General features: G+C 49.4%; 1 protein-coding gene across 6 annotated transcripts in view; it reads right to left on the bottom strand.

Annotated features, from left to right (window-relative positions):
- LOC105908693 (rap guanine nucleotide exchange factor 2-like) overlaps positions 1–22,117 on the bottom strand; it is an 81,190-nt gene that overhangs the window by 7,973 nt on the left and 51,100 nt on the right. For 4 of the 6 annotated variants that reach the window (XM_031568965.2, XM_031568967.2, XM_031568966.2 and 1 more), the window contains 4 exons: positions 9,658–9,789; positions 4,405–4,582; positions 1,864–2,000; positions 32–190 (listed from right to left, as the gene is read on the bottom strand). In XM_031568965.2, coding sequence (XP_031424825.1) covers positions 32–190; positions 1,864–2,000; positions 4,405–4,582; positions 9,658–9,789 — 606 coding nt within the window. Of the gene's footprint in view, positions 1–31; positions 191–1,863; positions 2,001–4,404; positions 4,583–9,657; positions 9,790–17,208; positions 17,288–18,138; positions 18,283–22,117 lie in introns of those variants that run through there. The other 2 variants (XM_031568971.2, XM_031568970.2) reach the window with 2 other exon arrangements.

The raw sequence follows: 22,117 nt of genomic DNA, 5'->3' as shown, positions 1-22,117 counted from the left end.
AGAGAGAGAGAGAGAGAGAGAGAGAGCTCACCTGGCAGTCGTCCACCTTGGTCTTCATGACGCCCTTCATGTACTCCTTGTCCATGGTGGGCGACACGCCGAAGCTGTTGCCCATGCACAGGATCTCCGCGCGCCCCTCAGGATAGGTCACCTCCACCGAGCCGTTCAAGATCACCGACCACGAATCCAGCTGCAGCACACACACACACAGGTACACACCGTTACACACACAGGCACACAGTGTTACCCACACACAAAGGGGCACACACTGTTACACCCACACACACAAATGGTAAAAGTCTCCGATTCAGTTCCACCACTGGTGGAACACACATACACATACTGGGCTTGTAGATCTGGAGTCAGGCATCATGTAGCTCAGCTACAACTCAACTCTGACCAAGTCTCTTCTTATGTCTAAGAGTTCTGCACACCGGGAGTTAAGCTGCAGCCCTGAGGTATTGTGTCGGCTGTAACAGACAGTCAGACTGAGATGGCGGCGCGACCGATCTGTACAGGTTATGGGTTGAGCCACAGCACTGAGGAGAGGAGAAGGCAGCGCATTGGCAGCACAGAGGATAAAGCCACCTCAGTCTCAGACACCTCAGGTCAGCCACCTCAGGTCAGACTGACACTACGGCATGACTTAGCATTAGCACTAGCAGACAGAGGCTGCAATATGAAGTCAGACAGAGGCTGTGGCCTGTAGTGGCTATAGTTCGGACTGACACTGCCGGGGCAGGAGTCAGATAGGAACACCACACAGAGCAGATGTTGGGATATGGGATAGGAACATGTAGATGAATTTACACTTAATCATATTATCATCGTATCATCTTATGGGATAAACAGAACAGCTGGTGACTTCATATATTTACACTTACAGGAGGAGATCCTTGTGGATACTTAGGGCAAGCAACAGAATAATTTTAAGTTTCAAGGAAACTATTAATATATGCCTATATACGCCTAACATTTATCCATATGTAATATCAATTAATTGTAAACTGTGAAGTTTACTTAAGATAGGGTTAATCAATCATTACTAAATAACTCCTACTTCCTTCCAATCTCTAAGCTCTGAGAAATAGGTTATGGTGAAGGCGACAGAGCGAGACAGCCTTGACTGCCAGTAGTCACATTACGGCACAGAGAGGGGTACCTGCCCCAGGGCCAACGTCTCCTCTGATTGTTTGGGGGCATTTGGGCGAGAAATGGCCATGGCGCCGCGCTAGGGCCTGTCTCCAAGGAGATACGTAACTAAGTGATGTGCGGTTGCACACCCCCCCTCGAGGGCTGGCATGATCTCAGGACGGAGCCCAGGGCTGCAGCATGGCGGTTAATAGAGCAGAATGCACAGGCAGCACTCCGCCTCACAGGCTTCACTCCGCCTCACAGGCAGCACTCCGCCTCACAGACAGCACTCCGCCTCACAGGCAGCACTCCGCCTCACAGGCTTCACTCGGCCTCACAGGCTTCACTCGGCCTCACAGGCTTCACTCGGCCTCACAGGCTTCACTCGGCCTCACAGGCAGCACTCCGCCTCACAGGCTTCACTCCGCCTCACAGGCTTCACTCCGCCTCACAGGCAGCACTCCGCCTCACAGGCAGCACTCCGCCTCACAGGCTTCACTCGGCTGCACTTCAGCTGTACTGCGGGGAGGCGGCGAGGTGTGAGAGCGGGCAGAGCACAATCTAAACACTTGCAGGGGGGGGGGGGGGGGGGATGGGGGGGCATTGGGATATATCTCTGGGCATCTCATGGCTTCCCCATGGTTGAGGATGACTCTCAGTGTGTGTGGTCTGTGTGTGTGTGTGTGTGTGTGTGTGTGTGTAAGTGGGAGTAAGATAGCACAGACTGACCTCTTCTCCGTCGTTGAGGACAACAGTGCCTGCCCTCTCCACCACTGCGAACACCATGACAGCACAGAGCTCCCGCCTCACGGACATGGTCATGTTGGCAAAGGCAGGGAGCTGATGCATGAACTCCAGCAGTTGTTCTGAGGAGAGAGAGGGAGAGAGACAAAGATAAGATTCAATCTATTGGCACAGACAGATCATTGGACAGAAAAGAAAGAACACACACACCCATGCACAGACACAGATAAACACACACACGCACACACACAAACACACACAGCATATCTTATCAGCATTTCCTGCATCACCCCAGTCTCAGCTGCAGCAGCCTAATAAGCTCATCATCATGTCAGCACAGTGCAGAGATGGAGAGAAGGGGAGAGAGAGAGAGAGAGAGAGAGGGGGGGGGGACACAGACAGACAGACAGACAGAAAGAGAGAGAGAGAGGGAGAGAGAGAGAGAGAACAGTGCACTTGCTTCCTGCTCCACGCTCTCTAAGCTCACTCTGGCGTCACGCTCGTGAGCGATCAGGGTGGGTGAGCACAGCCTGGGGCAGCTGGGGTACACTGAGGACGCGTGTCCCTCTCCCTCGTTCACTTTGTCTCCTTTTTCTTGACCCTCTATCTCTTTTCTCTCCATCTTTTCTCTCCCTCTCTCCCTCTCCCTCTCTCCCTCTCCCTCTCTCTCACTCTCTCCCCCTTGGCCTGTCTGGGAACAGGATGACCTGCAGTTGGCATGGCAGCCGAGGGAGAGGGGGGGGGGGAGAGAGTGGGGGGAGAAAGAGGGGGGGGGGGAGAGAGTGGGGGGAGAGAGAGAGAGAGAGAGGGGGGGGGGCGGAGAGTGGGGGGAGAGAGAGAGAGAGAGAGAGAGAGGGGGGAGAGAGAGAGGGTGAAAATGGGAGAGGGAGAGAGGGAGGCACTGAAAGTTTAATGTGTTGAGGGATAACGCCATGAAGAGGGGTGACCTAGAAAAAAAAGCTCCTTCACAGCAGGAGGGTGGGGTTCAAACGTCTCTCTTCCTCCCCTGCATCTCCATCAAGTCTCTCTCTTGACACACACACACACACACACACACACACACACACACACACACACACACACACACACACACACACACACACACACACACACACACACACACACACACACACACACACTGCCTATCCCTTTACTCCCAATCTTAATCAAGTTTTACTTGATCTCTCTCTTCCTCTGCATCTGTCAACTCTTCCTCTATTCCTCCATCACCCCTCCTCCTTCCATCTCAGGTGGTTTTCCTCGTCTCCCTCCACCGCTACTCTCCCCTCTTTTCCTCAGCTGCAGTCTCTAATCTCTCCATTCTCCGTTCCTTCTCTTTTTCCCCTCCTCTCTTGTGTCTCTCACGTGCATCTTTCTCTTGCACACTCAACTACATACTTGCACACTATTTTTAATGTTTCCAACCTGCATCCACCATCCATCCATATTTCTATCCATCTTTCTATCTATCTCTTGCCCCCTCTCCAGTCTTGTCAGAATCAGTATCCTCCACAGGTCTGGGCTGATGTCTAACTCCTTTTGTCAGCTCTTCTCTTCTCTTCTGCAGTGCAGTCTTTTAGTCTCCCACCCCTGACACACACACACACACACACACACACACACACACACACACACACACACACACACACACACACACACACACACACACACACACACACACACACAACTGCTCTTCATTCAGCCTCCTCTACAGGGCAACCGAAGTCGGAGTGAGTGAATGTCTGAGCTCAAGTCCTCCTTCACTCTCTCTCCCTTTCCCTCTCCATTTCTCATCTTCACCCTCTCTCCCTTTTCCTCTCCATCTCTCTCCCTCTTTTCCTCTCCGTCTCTCTCTCTCTCCCTCTTTTCCTATGTCTTCCTCCTTCACTCTCTCCCTCTTCATCTCTCTCCTTCACTCTTTCTCTCCCTTTTCTTCTCTGTCTCTCTCTCTCTCTCTCTCTCCCTCTTTTACTCTCCGTCTCTCTCCTTCACCCTCTCTCTCCCTCTTTTCTCTTTGTCTCTCTTTTTGCCCTCAAATGACTGAGCGTGTGCACATATATGGCCAGTTCCAGGGAGATTTATATGGCTATGTATGTGTGCAACAAAGAAGGGTGTGTGTTTTAGAGTGTGTTCATCTCAGTGCTGAGAAGGCATTCATGCAGAGAGTTGAGTACTTTTGTTTGTGTGTCTGTATGTCAATGTGACAGCAATCATGCAGGTGTGTGCAGTAGAAAGACACAGGGCCCTAATTACATTGACGGGCAACTGGCAACGAGCAACGTCCACTGTGCATGAACTAAAGTTAAGTTAATAACTTGGCAAACTCATCTTGCTAATTTAATCTAATACCATGAGCAAGGTCCTAAACGCAGACATGGGTGGGTCAGCTCACGGCTCCCACACGCCAAACGATAGCTTTAGTTCATGCATAACGGACTTTACTCGTTGCTTTGCTCGTTTGCAGTCAATGAAATTAGGCCCCACGGGGTGAGAGAGAGTGTGTGTGTGTGTGTGTGTGTGTCCTACCAATGTCGTCATCCGTGCGGTCCATGGGGTCCTTCTCCAAGCAGTCGCGCACGATGTCTCGGCTCATGAGGGGGTCGGATGCGCGCTCGATATCTTCCTCATCGTCGTCTTCCTCCGAGTCCACGGCCGTCTCAGGTAGGCCACTCAGGTCCATGTCGCCCGGCTCACACTCTGTGGCCTGTGGAGGGGACAGAGGCCTGGGCTTAGTGGGGTCACAGGTTCACATCACAGACCTAGCACCAGTCATACTGCACACTCACTGTCACAGACGTGAGGTCCATCATACCGCACAAGCATCAGGGGTTAGTGAAGGTTCACACTGTTCACTAACCATAGCACTAACCACTACAAAGACCTAGGGTTAGCCATGCTAATCACTAACCATAGCACTCACCACTGCAGAGGCCTAGGGGTTAGCCATGCTAATCACTAACCATAGCACTCACCACTGCAGAGGCCTAGGGGTTAGCCATGCTAATCACTAACCATAGCACTCACCACTGCAGAGGCCTAGGGGTTAGCCATGCTAATCACTAACCATAGCACTCACCACTACACAGGTCTAGGGTTAGCCATGCTAATCACTAACCATAGCACTCCCCACTGCACAGGTCTAGGGTTAGCCATGCTAATCACTAACCATAGCACTCACCACTGAACCGGCCTAGGGGTTAGCCATGCTAATCACTAACCATAGCACTCACCACTGCACAAGCCCAGGGTTGCCATGCTGTACGCCAACACAGGCATAGGGTGAGCCATGCTGTTCACTAGAACAGGCCTATTTTACCACTTCATACATTGCACAACATGGGCCTGTGGTCAGCCACTCGTCACCTGAAGCACACCCTTATTCCAACCAGCTGCTCACTCACCACATCTCATCTGTAACTACCTCAGCATCCCAGCTGGCCTGAGTTAACCACACAGGCTCTCACCCAAGCAGTCACACAGGAATATAACTGACCAGGGATCAGTACTGGCCAGTATCTCACCTAGCCTGCACACAGCACTACAAGACACACACACACCAAGTCAAACAGCAATATAACTGACCTGTGATCAGTATCATAGTGTTCAATCAACCAAGCAATATCCTAAAACAAACCTCTGATGACTGCAGTTTACAAGATATGCACACACACACACACCCAACAGCTATAGCGATGATCCTGCTGCTCAGAATGAAGTCCACAGAAGCTTCTGATGCAGAGGGAGGAGAGAGACGGCGTGTGGTGCGGCAGCGAGAGAAGGAGGGTGTCAATCTATGAGTGTAAATTGAAACACTCTCTCTCACACACACACACACACTCACACACACACGCTCCAGCAGAACTCCTCCAAAGACAAAAGCCTGCGCTTCATTGCAGCACCCTGCTCACACGCAGACACACCGTAGCCATGACGACTGTCTCCTCTAGCTGTGCACAGGCTTTGAGAGATGGTGATTTGCAGGTTGGTGCTGATGCTGGTGCTGTCGTCTTGGCGATCCTCCTGCGCCAGCCCCGAGCGAGACGCATCCTCACCGATCCCATCTCCCCCTGTCCCTCAGCCAACTCTGTCGCCCACACACACTCACACACACTCTCCGGCCATCACCCCTCGAAATGACAGCAGCGCAGCTCATTAAATATGCAGCAGTTTGCTGAGGAGCGTCCACTCAGAGATCAGCCCAGATCAGAGTGGGAGGGGCTAGGGCCAGGGGCAGGGCCGGTCTTTCAGGTGGGGGATGGGGAGCATGTGTGTGTGTGTGTGAGGGGGGACCAGGGCAGGTGAAAATAATGACTCAGGCACCTGACACACACACACACACACACACACACACACACACACACACACACACACACACACACACACACACACACAAAGATTGTTACAGCACAATACCTCCCCTTTTCAAAGCTGTAACGCACATGACGAACAGCGCCACACAATGGACAATAATAGAGAATAGGTAAGTGCCCAGATCTGACATAAGCAGGCAAAAAGTCATCGTTAAGACCGAAGGGGTGTGTCACTACACTTCACTAGCAGGTCTCTTTGGCACCTGCCAAACTCTTACACACCACCGAGACCTCAAAAGGTCATGAGGGTAACTCAGTGCAAAGGTCAAGATGAGGTCATGTAGGGAAGGAAACCGCTGTGTAGTGGGCTGGGGATAGAAGTAGGGTCAGGGGTCACAATGACATCACCTCTCTAAAGGACATATTTACAGATAAGATATGAAATTCAAGATGAGGGTTAAGTGGTTCAGCAGTACCTACGAGACGTCTCTTAAAATAAGCAGCTTATATCCTTATACATGACCAAAACACCTCCAAGCTGAAGAGTTTATGAGAGCACTTTTAACCAGATCCAGTCAACATTTACTGGGCAGCCATTTTGACTTTCCCCCAGGCAGTTTCCTGTGCTGTAATGTTTAATAGATGAAGGTGTTTGCAACTGGATCTGCTCCGCCAGGCTGCGCTGCTACCTGGTGCTCAAAACATGGTGATATCCGCACATCCTCAAAAAGAATAATCTCTCTCTCCCTCACACACACACACACTCACAAAGAGACATGCGCTCATGTACACACAATCATACACACACGCTGCTAAGATTTTTAAGTCTACTGGAAAATTGAGTAATTTTGAATAATCTTGGGTGTGAGTAGTTAGAAATAAGGGGGGTACTGAGTGTGTAGAAGAAAAGAAAACGAAAGGCACATAATTACCAAGTGTGTGTGTGTGTGTATGCTTTTATCCAATGAAAGCCTGATCTATTTTTTAACAGAGGCTGGAAGTGTGATCCATGGCCCTTGAGAGAGGAAGGAGAGAAGGAGAAACAGGAGGAGAGAGGGGGGGGGAGAGGAGAGAGAAAGGTGAAAGAAAAAGACTGACAAGTGAGGAAAGGGAGAGAGAGAAAGAAGAGAAAGATGAAGCAAGGAAAAAAAGGAAGACAGAGAGTGATGAGAGAGTAGAGAGATAGCAGTAGAAAGAGAGAGAGAGGGAGACCGAGTGAGAGAAGGATGGAGAGAGAGAGAGGGAGGGAGGGAGAGAGAGAGAGAGGTGAGAGAGTAGAGAGAATTCACACAAATGAGGGATAGCAGGTGAGAGAGAGAAAGGGAGGGAGGGAGAGAGGTGAGAGTGATGACAGAGTAGAGAGAGTAGAGAAGGAGAAAGAGAGAGAAGAGAGAGAGAGCAGGAGAGAGAGTTTGTGTGTGAGAGAGTGTGAGAGAGAGGGAGGGCGGGAGAGGAGTGGAGGCGTTAATATTTCAGGAGGTCTATTCTGAGATCAGCACTCCTGAGCTCCCTCCTGTCTCATCATTTATTCAAACGCCAAAACACACCGCCATCTTGGCTGGGCGGGGCTGATGTTACCACGGAGATGAGACCACTGTAGAATGTTCCAGCACACCAGCCCAAAGACATGCTGGGATATGAGCATGTGACACGCTTCACCACCTGATGACACGGTCTGCTATGGCGGAGCTAAACTGGTGACTGCTGGACCGTCATACTTAACAAATAAAGACTTGCGGTAATACATCGTAATAGATACCATTAAACTATCAATCCTATATGCTTGCATAAGACAGTAACTGCCGTGTGCATATTTCTTTCTTTCAGTGCGAAATATCAACCTGTTGATTTAACTACTACTATGGTTAGCCAGTCAGAAGGAATCAAAGCCACAGAAACCAGCACTGGGTTTAGCACTCTCACAAAAACTACAGTGAACATGGAGTTAGCACAGAAACCAGCTCCTGATTACTCACGGAGTAAACACAGAAACTAGCTCCTGAGTAAACATGGAGTTAGCACATAAACCAGCTCCTGATTATGACTTATGGTGATGAAAAATAAACAGTGTTCTTCAATATTACTGTGCCGTCGACACCCTTGGTTTCTCTCCCTCAGCCCTTTTCTATGTAAATGTCTGGACCCAAATGGGTTGGAGATAACCATGTCGGATTGGTCAGTACCACGTCTAGGAAGAACTGCATTTGATTAGTCAGAGGCGGGTTGGATAGGCCAAGGCTACCTCTGATTGGACAGTGTGGTTTTTGATTGATATTTGATTGGTGGGGCTTGGGTTGGTCAGGGGTGCCATGTTAGAGTTGACTACAGCAGCAGCACATCTGTTCCCAACAGCCAACAGATGGAACGAGGGGATCAGGGAGAGTGGCACGCGTGCAGACACACACACACACTCACACCCCATACACTCACACCCCACACACTCACACAAGTAAATCACTATTCTCACAACCACAGAAGGAACCCACACACACACATTCACAATGAGTAATCTCACACACATACAGTACATACACAGAAAGAGAAAGTGAGAGAGAAAACACATAACACCCCAACCCCACTTTCTCCCTCATCACCATCTCATAGCCTCACGAACACACACACACACCGTGGTAATCATAGCCTCACAAACACAACAAAGTATCCATCTATCCATCCATCCACACACCGTGGTCATCATAGCCTCACACACACACACACACCGTGGTCATCATCGCCTCTCACACATACACACCGTGGTCATCATAGCCTCAAAAACACACACCGCGGTCATACAGGCACACACATCTTCAGTTTCCATACACACACACCGAAAATAGAGAGATGTATACTCCAAGATAGCCTCAGACAAAGACAGTGAATCAAATGCAAGCCTCTGACAAACAGGCAAACACCCTGCACCCCCACCAACACACACACACACACACACACACACACACACACACACAACCACACACACAACCACACACACAACCACACACACAACCACACACACAACCACACACACACACAACCACACAGCTTGAGCTAGCAAACAAACCCAGCAGGTGCTGGAGTGCTGACCTGCTGTGTATGTGTGTGTGTGTGTGTGTGTGTGTGTGTATGTGTTAAAATGGGTTTCTGTGTGTGTGTGTGTGTGTGTGTGTGTGTGTGTGTGTGTGTGTGTGTGTGTGTGTGTGTATATGTCTGGAACTGGAACTGATCACTAGCGTGTGGTGGAGGTCAGGACAACACATGATAAAGAAGTGCTGTGCTTCTGTTGCTAAGATACACAAACAAGCATGCAGTCAAAACATGTGCACGCACATGCACGCACGCACGCGTGCACACGCACGCACACACACACACACAGCTGAAGTGTGTGAGAGAAAGACAGAGAGGGAGAGAGTGAATATGTGTGTGTGTGTGTGTGTGTGTGTGTGTGTGTGTGTGTGTGTGTGTGTGTCCTCACCTGGTAGATGTCAGACAGGCTGCTGCTTCCAGAGTCACTGGTGATGCTACATCCTGATTGGCTAGAGGACACGTGCGTCCCCTGGGGGTGCAGTCCGTCGGCCAGGTGCAATCTGCTGAAGTCCGCAGGGAGCTACACACACACACACACACACACACACACACCAGAAGAAAGAGAAAAGATGAACATTAGTTCTGAAGTTGAACAGTAATAATAATTAAAATTAAAACAAAAAACGACCAAATCTGAGCCGATTCATCCCCTTACAACAGCTGAGACTGGAGGAGAGATAACCTTAGCTGGCACTGAGGCAGAATTGAGCCAGACCACACCACACAACACTCAGCGACATGCACAAAATCAATCAAAAGTTACTATAAAACCCACAAAACACACAGACATACCCTTCTGAAACCTATATCAAACAAATAAATCTTCTGAGCTCATACCAAACACCTGCTCTCACACACACATATCCAAAAGAAGCTCTAAGGACTCGACTATAAGGCTGTGATGGTTGAGTATTTAGAGTAGTAGTCTGAGGTGAGTTGGCTGTATCTCTTCAAAAATGAACCCTAAAATTCTGAATGCATCTGAAGTCTAGTCCTGAAACTCCACTCCAGTTTATGGGATTAAAAACTCAGGAACTGAACCCAGAACAGAGTAATCTGAGGCCAGCTGGTACTGAACCCAGAACAGAGTAATCTGAGCCAGCTGGTACTGAACCCAGAACAGAGTAATCTGAGCCAGCTGGTACTGAAGCTCACTAACTCAGTAACTAAAACTAATACACAAAATGCTCAGACCAGTACTGCTTCCAACCCACCAATTTGTATCAATAAAATAATCAAACAAGTAAAGTAAGACTATTTGGACCTTTGGAGAAACCAAACTACCAGTCAAAGTAGAGTGAACTTCTGTCTGACCCTAAAAAGTGAGTGTATGAACTATTTGTCAATACAAGTGCAAAATTTGCAAATACAAATTAATTGTCATGCCAATAAAGCACATTGAATTGAACTGAATTGGGGGAGAGAGAAAGAGAGAGAGAGAGGAGAAAGAGAGGGGGAGTGAGACAGAGCCTGGTGGAGAGAGAGAGAGAGAGAGAGAGAGAGAGAGAAAGAGAGTGAGAGAGATAGACAGAGAGAGGGAGGGAGGGAGGGAGGGAGGGAGGGAGAGAGAGAGAGTTAGAGGGTCCAGCAGGGGCAGACACTGTATCTCAGTGAGCTCTATCTGTGGACACGTCCATCGTGAGCCCTATCTGTGGACACGTCCATCGTGAGCTCTATCTGTGGACACGTCCATCGTGAGCTCTATCTGTGGACACGTCTATCGTGAGCCCTATCTGTGGACACGTCCATCGTGAGCCCTATCTGTGGACACGTCCATCGTGAGCCCTATCTGTGGACACGTCCATCGTGAGCCCTATCTGTGGACACGTCCATCGTGAGCCCTCACAGGCTTCTACATGTGAAGGCCTGGGGTAGAATGCTGCAAGGCATGATGGGAAGTGTGCCTGGGGGGCACGCAGATGAAAGGAATAATTAACACCAGCTACACAGCACTACAGCCCCGAGACAAGCAATTACCCAAAACCAACAAGGACACACCAGGAGGAGTCCTTATTTCAGTTCAATTTGGAGACGTACTGCTTTGTGTCGTCCATTTCTCTACAGCTCTCGTATCTCTTTGTGTCTTCCACTTCTCTCTATCCCTCTCTCTCTCTCTCACACACACCCCCCCCCATCTCTCCTCTATGTGTCTTCCACTTCTCTTTCTCTCTCTCTCTATCCCTCCTTCTCCATGTGTGTCCCTTTCTTCTTCCCAGACTGCACTTGCAGAAAGAGATCAGTGTTTTTGGTGGCAGGGGTGAGTTCAAGAAGATACGTAATATAATGTATGGGGTTCCCTTAAAAGCGGATTACACGCACAAGCAGGCACGCACACACAGACATATATCATGTATATCAGAACACACACATGCGACGCACACACACACGAATGCACACATGAACAGAGTAGGCAGAGGGAGGAATAAAGACACTCACATTCTCACACACACACACACACACACACACACACACACACACGCACACACGCACACCTTTGTATCTCAGCAGGAGGCTGTTTTTATTCTAACCTGTGGCCATTAGGGCTCATGAATATGCAGTTAGAATATCACAGCTGAAAAAAACACTGAGAGAACGAGTGTAAGGATAGCTGAGGTGTTGATGGGGAGAGTGAGAGGGGGAGAGGGGGAAGACAGAGAGAGAAAGAGATAGAGGGAAAGAGAGTGAAGGATACAAATAGAGGGAGGAATGGAGGGAGGGAAAGAGGAAGTGGGTTGAGAAATCACTTTTTCACATTTTCACACCTCAGAGATGTGAAGTTCAGATGAATGTTCAAACACCGTTCCTGCCAAACACTGTGCCGCTCAAACACCGTGCTGCCCAAACACCGTCCTCTAAACACTGCGCTGCCCAAACACCGTCCTCCAAACACTGTGCTCGCTCAAACACCCTCCTCCAACCTGGTGGCTGGCGACAGGGCTGTAGTTGTGGGCTATAGCTCAGAGATTCTGGGTGCACACCTACAATTGGTCTTTCAGTTAACGCCTTTATCCAAAGCAGCTTAGCATAGTGCAGATGTACATTTTGTGTGTGTGTGTGTGTTCCTGGGGTATCAGGGTTATCCAGCCCTTTAGTGTTCTTGGTACTCATATTTTCTGCATTCACTCACACACACACACACACACACACACACACACACACACACACACACACACACACACACACACACACACACACACACACAGAGAAATATCTGTGAAAACAGCAGTAAATAAACAAATGCACCTCTATGCTACTGCCTATCAGACCTGTTTTAGTCCCTATTATCCCGGAGGCTTGCGGTTAGTCTACAAACACAAATGATCATTCACAAACAAAAACACACACACGCCGGCTTTCATAAGCGCTTCATTATCAAAGTATTGTTGTCTTTTAATATGACAAAAGCCAGACAGTCTCTCAGTCTCCTGCCTTCCAAATCTAATTCCAAATCCAATTCAATGCAATTTCAGTCCATCACCATTCGAATGCAGTTGCATGACCCTAATATTCAGATATATGACAGGCACGCTTATCTAAAGCGACTTGCAGATACGATACATGCTTACAAATACCCAGGGGCCGCATCCATTATAGTCATTTAGCATCCCAGGCCTGCACACTTTATGTCTGTCCATTTCTGCGCGCGCGCACACACACACACACACACACACACACCACGCACACACACATCACGCACACACACACCCACCAACACACAGACACAATTGCTTTGCACTATGATGTCAGGCCAGCCACATGAAAGGTCCAATCCCACGGATTCAACCACAACAAATGGAACAGAACAGAGGCCTGAGGGGAAGAATGTGTCAATCACACTGAAGAGCCAACAGTTCGTGTGTGTGTGTGTGTGTGTGTGTGTGTGTGTTGCTGCAAAAAAGTGACATGGATTTCATACAATGGTTTCACAACCAGGAAACTATATTTTACCTATGAATATTTTGATTGTGCAAACATACACAGAAACACACACACAGACACACAATGACTCCCATTGCAAGTGAGGCCACACACACGCAGACACACACAAACAGACACACACAAACACATACACACAATGACTCCCATCGAGACTGAGGCCACACACACGCAGACACACACAAACAGACACACACAAACACATACACAGACACACAATGACTCCCATCGTGACTGAGGCCACACACACGCAGACACACACAAACAGACACACACAAACACATACACAGACACACAATGACTCCCATCGTGACTGAGGCCACATACACGCAGACACACACAAACAGACACACAATGACTCCCATCGCGACTGAGGCCACACACATGCAGACACACACAAAGCCCAGCCTCCACAGACCAAAGCTCTGCTTTCCCCAAACACAATGGACCATAAACAATAGGCGTGCCGTAGTGGCCGGATGGGAATATCCACAGCCTTTGAAGCCTTCCTGCAGTCAATCCTCATATCCCACCTCCACCCCACACGCTCCCGGGGGTCCTTGCTCCTCCCTTTAGGCGTCCGGCTCGCTCCTGCGCGAGGCGCCGGACTTAATAAAGGCTTCCCTCTCCCATGCCACAATTTAGGTCAGGGCCTCAGTCAATCAAGCCCCGGAGCTTTTAGTTTAATGTCGTCACACACACACACACACACACACACACACACAGCTCTGATTATCACCACAGAAGAGTGGGGAGGCGTGACTGTGGACGAGCCCTTTAATGTGTTCTGCATTAGGAGATAAGCCGGCCAGCGGTGCGTACGAACATCAACACACACACACAAACACAGGGCCGTTTACCCAGAGTGCTTTGCTGCTGCGGTGGTTAAGAGCACAGTGGGATGCAAAGAGAGTGAGGAGGAGTCTTTAGTTACCACGGCGATCCCTCACCCATCTCTCTGCGTGCTCGATGTAAGCAGATCAGGCTGCCCAAAAATAAATAAATAAATAAATCACTCTGCAGACCTAATGACCTACTTTACAGAGGAGAGAGGAGAGAATGGGGTAGCAGGACAGGTCCAACCATAACGCTGCGTGTGTGTGTGTGTGTGCGTGTGTGTTTGTGTGTGTTATTCATACTTGTATGTGTATGTGAGGTGTACAAGCACGTGTATGTGTTCAAGTCTGTATGTGTAGTTTTGCTCTTATATATATTTTATAATAAGGGGTACTTTATATTTGGCCACTGGAGGACCCCTGTCTCTGCGGTTATGCTACACCCCCTGCTCCGTCCTGGGGTCCTCCGGCGGATGAAGAGATTAACTTCAGCAGGATGCCAGATTAAACAGGAGGCTCAGATACACACAGACCCAACATACACATCCTTACATCACTACTTACATACACACAGACCCAACATACACATCCTTACATCACTACTTACATACACACAGACCCAACATACACATCTTTACATCACTACTTACACACACACAGACCCAACATACACATCCTTACATCACTACTTACACACACACAGAAAAAAACTAACCCACCTAATGAATAGTCAACACAAAAAACACAATACCAGCATAACCACACAAACACTATATAGACCAGGAAGAAGTGACCGATTAGTACCTTCCCCCACTACATCCTGTGGGGGTTTAGTAGATAACCTCCGACCCCCTAGTCTGATCAGTTGGTACCCAGACCTATAGCCCCATCAGGTGGCATCTCCTCTCTCTCTCCCTTACATAGTCTGCCCTCAGGCAAACAGGGATGATGCCTGCCGGCTCAAAAGCACCCGGAGAGAGAGAGAGAGAGAGATAGAGAGAGAGGGGTGGGGGGAGAGAGAGAGAGAGAAATAGAGAGATTGAGAGAGAGGGGGGGGAGAGAGAGAGAGATAGATAGAGAGATAGAGAGAGAGGCTGGGGGAGAGAGAGAGAGAGAGAGAGAGAGCGAGCAAGCGAGCAAGAGAGATATTCTGGTCTCCAATGCCCACTCCCCTTTAAAACCAATCCATTCTCCGCACGGCTCAGATCAATCATGTGCTGGGTGACATTCTGCATCGTCACCCTGCCAAAGTCCAAACTCAATAAGTGCCATAACCCTTCAATATTGATGAGGGGGGAGTGAACTAATGCTTCAATAATAAACAGATCAAGGCATGTAAACAGCCTGGCAACCATCCAGCACAGGACCTCTAGACCAGCAGAAACAATATCTAAACAACCTGGCAACCACCCAGCACAGGACCTCTAGACCAGCAGAAACAATATCTAAACAACCTGGCAACCACCCAGCACAGGACCTCTGGACCAGCATAAACAATATCCAAACAACCTGGCAACCACCCAGCAGAACTATGCCCCGAACCAATTGGTAACAAGGACCAGCATTTAAACTCACCTGCAGAGACCTGCAGAGATATTAGCCAGACAAGGAACAAAGAGTAGCACTTCAACTCCAGACCAGCACATCAGTCCTGGTCCAGCATATACATTCTGAGTGGGTTTCCAGTCAGCAGGAAAATGACTGTCAGAGATCTGGTATGAATCCACCTCAGGTCAAACCCAGAACCGTTTCAAAGTCTGCCTCTATGTGGCCTAGCTCCCATCGCTACACGCTCAAACTGCTAGCTCCAATCGCTACACGCTCACACTGCTAGCTCCTATCCTATCGCTACACACTCACACTGCTAGCTCCTATCGCTACACGCTCACACTGCTAGCTCCCATCGCTACACGCTCACACTGCTAGCTCCTATCGCTACACGCTCACACTGCTAGCTCCCATTGCTACACGCTCACACTGCTAGCTCCCATCGCTACACGCTCACACTGCTAGCTCCTATCGCTACGCGCTCACACTGCTAGCTCCCATCGCTACACGCTCACACTGCTAGCTCCTATCGCTACACGCTCGCCGTCGGAGAGCCGGAGCTGGCACCGGTCTGGGGTGTGACATCTGATGACTTGACATGCCACCACCTTCAAAGTGATTCCACACCAGCATCAGATATGAGTGTGGGAGCCTGGGAACATATGGCAGCACACTGACTCTGGTAAAGAGACCGTAAGCCCTGACCCAATTCATTAACAGCATAGGCATATTCCACGACAGAGACAGGGGGGGGGGGGGGGGGGGGGGGGGGAGAGAGAGAGAGAGAGAGAGAGAGAGACATCTAGAACCTCTCCAGAACCCATCGTGGCTACTACCTGCAACATCTTCGCACACACACACACACACACACACACACACACACACACACAGCTAGCCTCTCTTTACTCTGCACCAGCCTAGTGCCCACGCTGAGATCTGTGTCAATATGGAGCCGTAAAGGAAAATGGGTTCAAACATTCCCTCTTCATAAATCTTGCTGCACAGTCTAGGTCTGTGTGACGGGGCAAGTGGCAAGCACATGGCCACCCTCACACACTGACACACATTAATCATCCAACAGATAAATGAGTTCAGATGAACGATCATACCCATGCATACACATAGAAACACACCTCTTACTATGTGGAGGATACCAGTGAAAATACATCCACCACACACACACACACCCACACACCCTTCATTATGGTGCCTCAGAATCAAGAGCCACACTGCTAATATCAGCCCCTCTGAAACATACACCCTACCTTCCGACTGCAAACAAATAAGACAGCCATGGATTAGCAGTAATGTCCTGTTGTTCGTTCTTTTATACACACACACACACACACACACACACACACACACACACACACACACACACACACACACACACACACACACACACACACACACACACACACACACACACACACACACACACACACACACACACCACACACACACACACACACACACACACACACACACACACACACACACACAGCTCCGTCTTCAGCAGCACCATGGGCAGGGTGCAGCAGCAGCAGCAGCAGCAGCAGCAAGCAGCAGGTGTGAGCTGTGGTGTGGTAAGGTGACGGTCGCTGGTTTGGCGTGCTTACCGGGGCTCGTGACGCCATGGCAGCCTGCCTCGGTTAACGGTTTCATAACGGTGTGGGGAGGAGATGAGCTCGGCTCCGTTTCAGCATCCTTGCTCACTACAGCTAATCTTTCTCGCTCTCTTCTTCTCTCTCTCTCTCTCTCTCTCTCTCTCTCTCTCTCCCCACCTATCCTCTCCTCTTCTCTTCTCTCTCCTTCTGTCTGTCTGTCTCTCTGACAGTGCCTTTCCTTCTCCCTCCCTCTCTCTCTCTCTCTCTCTCTCGTGGGGGGAGGCAGATAGAGCCCCCCTCCCTCGTGTCAGTGGGGGTGCTAAGACTACGAGGCTTCAGACTCCAGCATCAGCATCAGTCTCCTACAGCCAGCAGCGTACACACACACACAGACACACACACACACACACACACACGTGTGCACACACACACGCCCAGCTCTTCACAACCAAGCCGTCACAGAGAGAGAGTGAGAGCAAGGCAAAAAGAGAGGAGGGAGGAAAATCAATGGCAATATGAAAGCACAGATTACAGTGTGAGGTCCAAGGATGCGAGCAGGATCGCCACGGCGACGGTCTCCCTGGAGCTCAGTGGTGATTAGCTGCATCGCTCCAGCCAATGATGGAGGAACACGGCAGGCAGCCGAGCGGAAAGAGCCGGAAAAGATGGAGAGGAAGAGGAGGAAGGAGAGAAAAAACCTGACTAAAATGGCTGACAGCACTTTCACTCTCATTCGCTCGCTCCTCTCTCTCCCTCTATCCCTCTTGTGCCTTGCCAGCCTGCATATATAAACATTAACACACACACACACACACACACACACACACACAAGCTCACAGCACTACACACCATTACATGAGGTGGGTACTAGGGAATCTGTCTCCACATAGACCCCCACACACACACACACACACACACACACACACACACAGTGGTACGCACCATCACATTAGGTGGAGACCTCAATCCAGCCTTGCATTGTTGAATACTCCCGGTTCATCTATGACCAAAACAGCCCATGCATGTGTGTGTGGGTGCGTGCGCCTGTGTGTGATGTGCATGTGTGTGTGTGCGCGTGTGAGAGTCACTGAGTGTAGGGGGAGGAGTGGAGGAAGGAAGAGGGGGGCTCAGAATAGGAACCTCCTCCCTCCCTCCCCCTCCCCCTCTCCCTCTCTCTCTCTTCCTCTCCCTCCCTCTCTCTCTCCCTCCCTCCCTCCCTCCCTCTCCCTCTCTCCCTCTCTCTTGCTCTCCCTCCCTCCCTCTCTCTCCCTCTCTCTCCCTCTCGCTTCTCTCCCTCTCTCTCTCGCTTCTCTCCCTTTCTCTCTCGCTTCTCTCCCTCTCTCTCACTCACACACACACAGCTGCTGGTGACGGCTATTCTGCCCTCACACATGAAGTGAACAGAGAAAAGGAGACAATGAGAGAGAAAAAAAAACGAAACGACAAAGGCGAACGACAGAGCGAGCTGAGGAGAGAGGATGAAAGAAAAGAAAGAGGGAGAGGAGAGATGAGAGATGAGAGATGGAGAGGAGGCGCGGACATGAGAGAGAGGTGGGAGGATGAGAGAGAAAGTGAGAGAGAGAGAGGGAGGGAGCCGCAGTGAGTGTAATGTCATTATCATGCTCCTCTCAGCTCGGTGCTGGAGCTGCCAGCAGTTGGCATGGCAACGGTGGAGGAGAGCGAGGCGCTTCCTGGGCTACGGATGGAGTGAGAGAGCAGAGGAAGAAGAGAGGAGAGGAGAGAAGGGATAGAAATAAACCATTAAAAGACAGCCAGGCAGTCTGTGCTGCTGAACACAGCTGTGCAGGCGACACCCCTCTCTCCCTCACACACACACAGTCAGGCTGCCCCCCTCTTTCTGTTGCACACATTTGCTTCAGTGCAGGTTGCCATGACAACAAGACCAGTTAGCTGCCCCCCCCTTCCTCCCCCTCCAGCAGACTACACGCGTCCCGCCCACATGTGACTCTCTGTCGCCGTGACAACGGAAGTGAGCAGGCCACAGAGCCAGAGGCAAGGCTGAGCTGGGTAGCTTCCCCCTACCAAAACACACACACACACAATCACATGCATGCATGCACATACCCTCATACACACTAAAACAAATGTCTGCCTTCCTGCATCCATCTGCACTCTCACACACACACATTCTCTCTCTAGGGAAAAAACCCTATCCATCAGACAATGGTCATAGTATCATATCACAGACAGTGACACGATGATCAAATAATGGATCCTTCATCACACACACACAGACACACACACACAGACACACACACACACACACACACACACACACAAACATCATGATAGATGACGGGACTGGAGTGGGCGGCCAGTTTAATGGAAGAATAACAGAAGGTACGCGTCTGCATAGTATTTAAAGGGCAGAAGTGAGCCTCAGACAGGGAGAATACAGTCTGCAGTCCTGACAGATGGGTGACCAACATTTGGTTCATTAATTGAACTAAAGTGTTTGAGCGGTGCGAAATTTCACTCGTCATCTGAACATTTTAACACATTTGACTGACTATAAAAGACTATAACTAGAGATTAGCATGTGCGATATTAGTGTTTAGTGTGTAAGAGCGTCATGTCCATATCCTAGTGCTGTTTTTCAGACACATGCATGGCAGATGATAAGCTATCCAAAATGTCTCCTCTGCCATAATAAAAACATGAAACTGGGTCCCTGGAGCCACAGTCTCCTCTGAGCAAGAAAATAGTTCCTGTCATCACGCAAGTCTATGAGTATCCAATGGCAACGACAGTCCATGGGCCCCGGCCTGTGGGCATGGACAATATGATAACCGACGCACACTTCATAAACACACATATATTATCTCAGGTCCCCCACCCACCCTGCAACACACACACACACACACACACACAAAACACACGCACACATAAAACACACTAGCCCTTTCACTCTCCATCACAAAGAGTCAGGGAACAATAGCTCAAAGGCCCTTCCGTCCAGGACAAAGCTACAGAGGCTAAACACTTCTCATCTCTCAACACACACACGCACACACACACACACACACACACACACACACACACATACATAAAACAACAGTCATCTATTTACATATGTTGAATAATCAGGTATTGCATTAACATGCACTCACTACAGACAGATGTACACAAAAAAGATAGACAGATAAACGCACACACACACACACACACACACACACACACACACACACACACACACACACACACACACACACACACACACTGCTGTTGCTTGACAGAATATCCCACACAATGACACACGATAACTGAACACATCCACTTTGCAAATCACTCCACACACTACGCCTCTTCACCATGGCTTCTTCATTTCGACACACACACACGGCCTCAGGGTTCACCTATGCCGCCGTTTGTGTTTGTGTGTGTGTGTGTGTGTGTGTGTGTGTGTGTGTGTGTGTGTGTGTGTGTATGTGTGTGTGTGTGTGTGTGTGTGTGTGTGTGTGTGTGTGTGTTTGTGTATATGTGTGTGTGTTATCGGGCTTGTTGAGGTAATCAGGAGAGGCTGGTAGTGATGAGAGTAGATGCAGATAGCAGGGTGTGAGAGGAGGAGGGGATTTTTTTGGCTGGCCTCCAACCCTCCAGTGGGACTAGAATACCCCACAATGACATCATCCTCTCTGCCAGAACAATGATGTAATGCACACACACACACACACACACACACACACACACACACACACACACACACACACACACAGAGAGAGGCTCAGGTGCTGCTGAGGTCGGTCATTAGAGCTCCCACCAATCACCCGGGGCCATCCAGCATCATTATATCACCATGATAACGGCCTGGTGGCAGGGGAGGGGCTCCGTTACCCACGATGCTTTTCAGCAACGGCAGACCCATTAGCAGCTCTAACCACAGACATAGCATATAACCAATAGGAATAGCTCTATGGCACCTAGGGTCCAAGCGAGTTCACAGGTCACAGTCGGCTAGTAGCTGGCCAAGGTGCTAGCAGTGAGCGCATTTTGGTAATTATAAAAACTATTGTCTTATTGTATGATTGCACAATACAGACTTTTGTAAACATTGAGCTAAACAAGTTTGCTTGTGAAAAAAAAATGTTTATTGAATCCTCTTGGCTGGCAAGCTAAAGCTAGGTCACTGACAGCAGGGTAATATAACCACGTGACGTGACTCCACAATTAGATCTGATTGGCTGGTGTGTGGTCTGAATATGACATTGTCCAACATTTATGCAACTTATGGCAATTTATGAACTATACAGTTAACCCAGACCACAATATGATCATATGGCATTCAACCATTCTGTAAGAGCTTAGGCAAAGGTACTTTATCCCATTCACTTAACTGAGGCAAAACACTTCCTTGTCCCACCTTGGTCCTGCCCAGTGGGACAACTTCCTGATATTCAAAGTGAATGGTCACAGGCTGGTCCAGGTATCCCCATGTCTATGGCTCTAACCCAATCATCTCCACTGCAGGCGCAGCCGACCGGCCAGCCAGTGACTGGGGCACAGGACTGGCCGAGACGGACACAGAGACAGTGAGGCAACACACTTCAGAGGCAACACTCTAACACAATTAGCCCACAGAAAGACAGAACACACAACCTTCTACCTTCAGCCTGAACATCCATTTAGCCTATGGGCCAGTTTACCTCACTCTTTAATTCTGTCTTAGTTCTTCTGTTTGGACATTTACAGCTTAGCATGCCATCACAATAATATGAGTGAGCTGTGTCTGATTGCACTCATCAGTGTGACTGTGTGTGTGTGTGTGTGTGTGTGTGTGTGTGTGTGTGTGTGTGTCCTAGCCTACATTTCACAGGGCTTTTTAGAGCAGGAGTTGATTCGTGCTGAGATGTAAAGTCACATGACCACTTCTGGTCTCCGAGGCGTAACATGAGGGCCATCA

This window comes from Clupea harengus, chromosome 6 (assembly GCF_900700415.2).
Source record: "Clupea harengus chromosome 6, Ch_v2.0.2, whole genome shotgun sequence".
NCBI lineage: Eukaryota > Metazoa > Chordata > Actinopteri > Clupeiformes > Clupeidae > Clupea > Clupea harengus.
The sequence above is the reverse complement of the archived record's forward strand: the minus strand, read 5'-3'. Positions and strand labels throughout refer to the sequence as shown.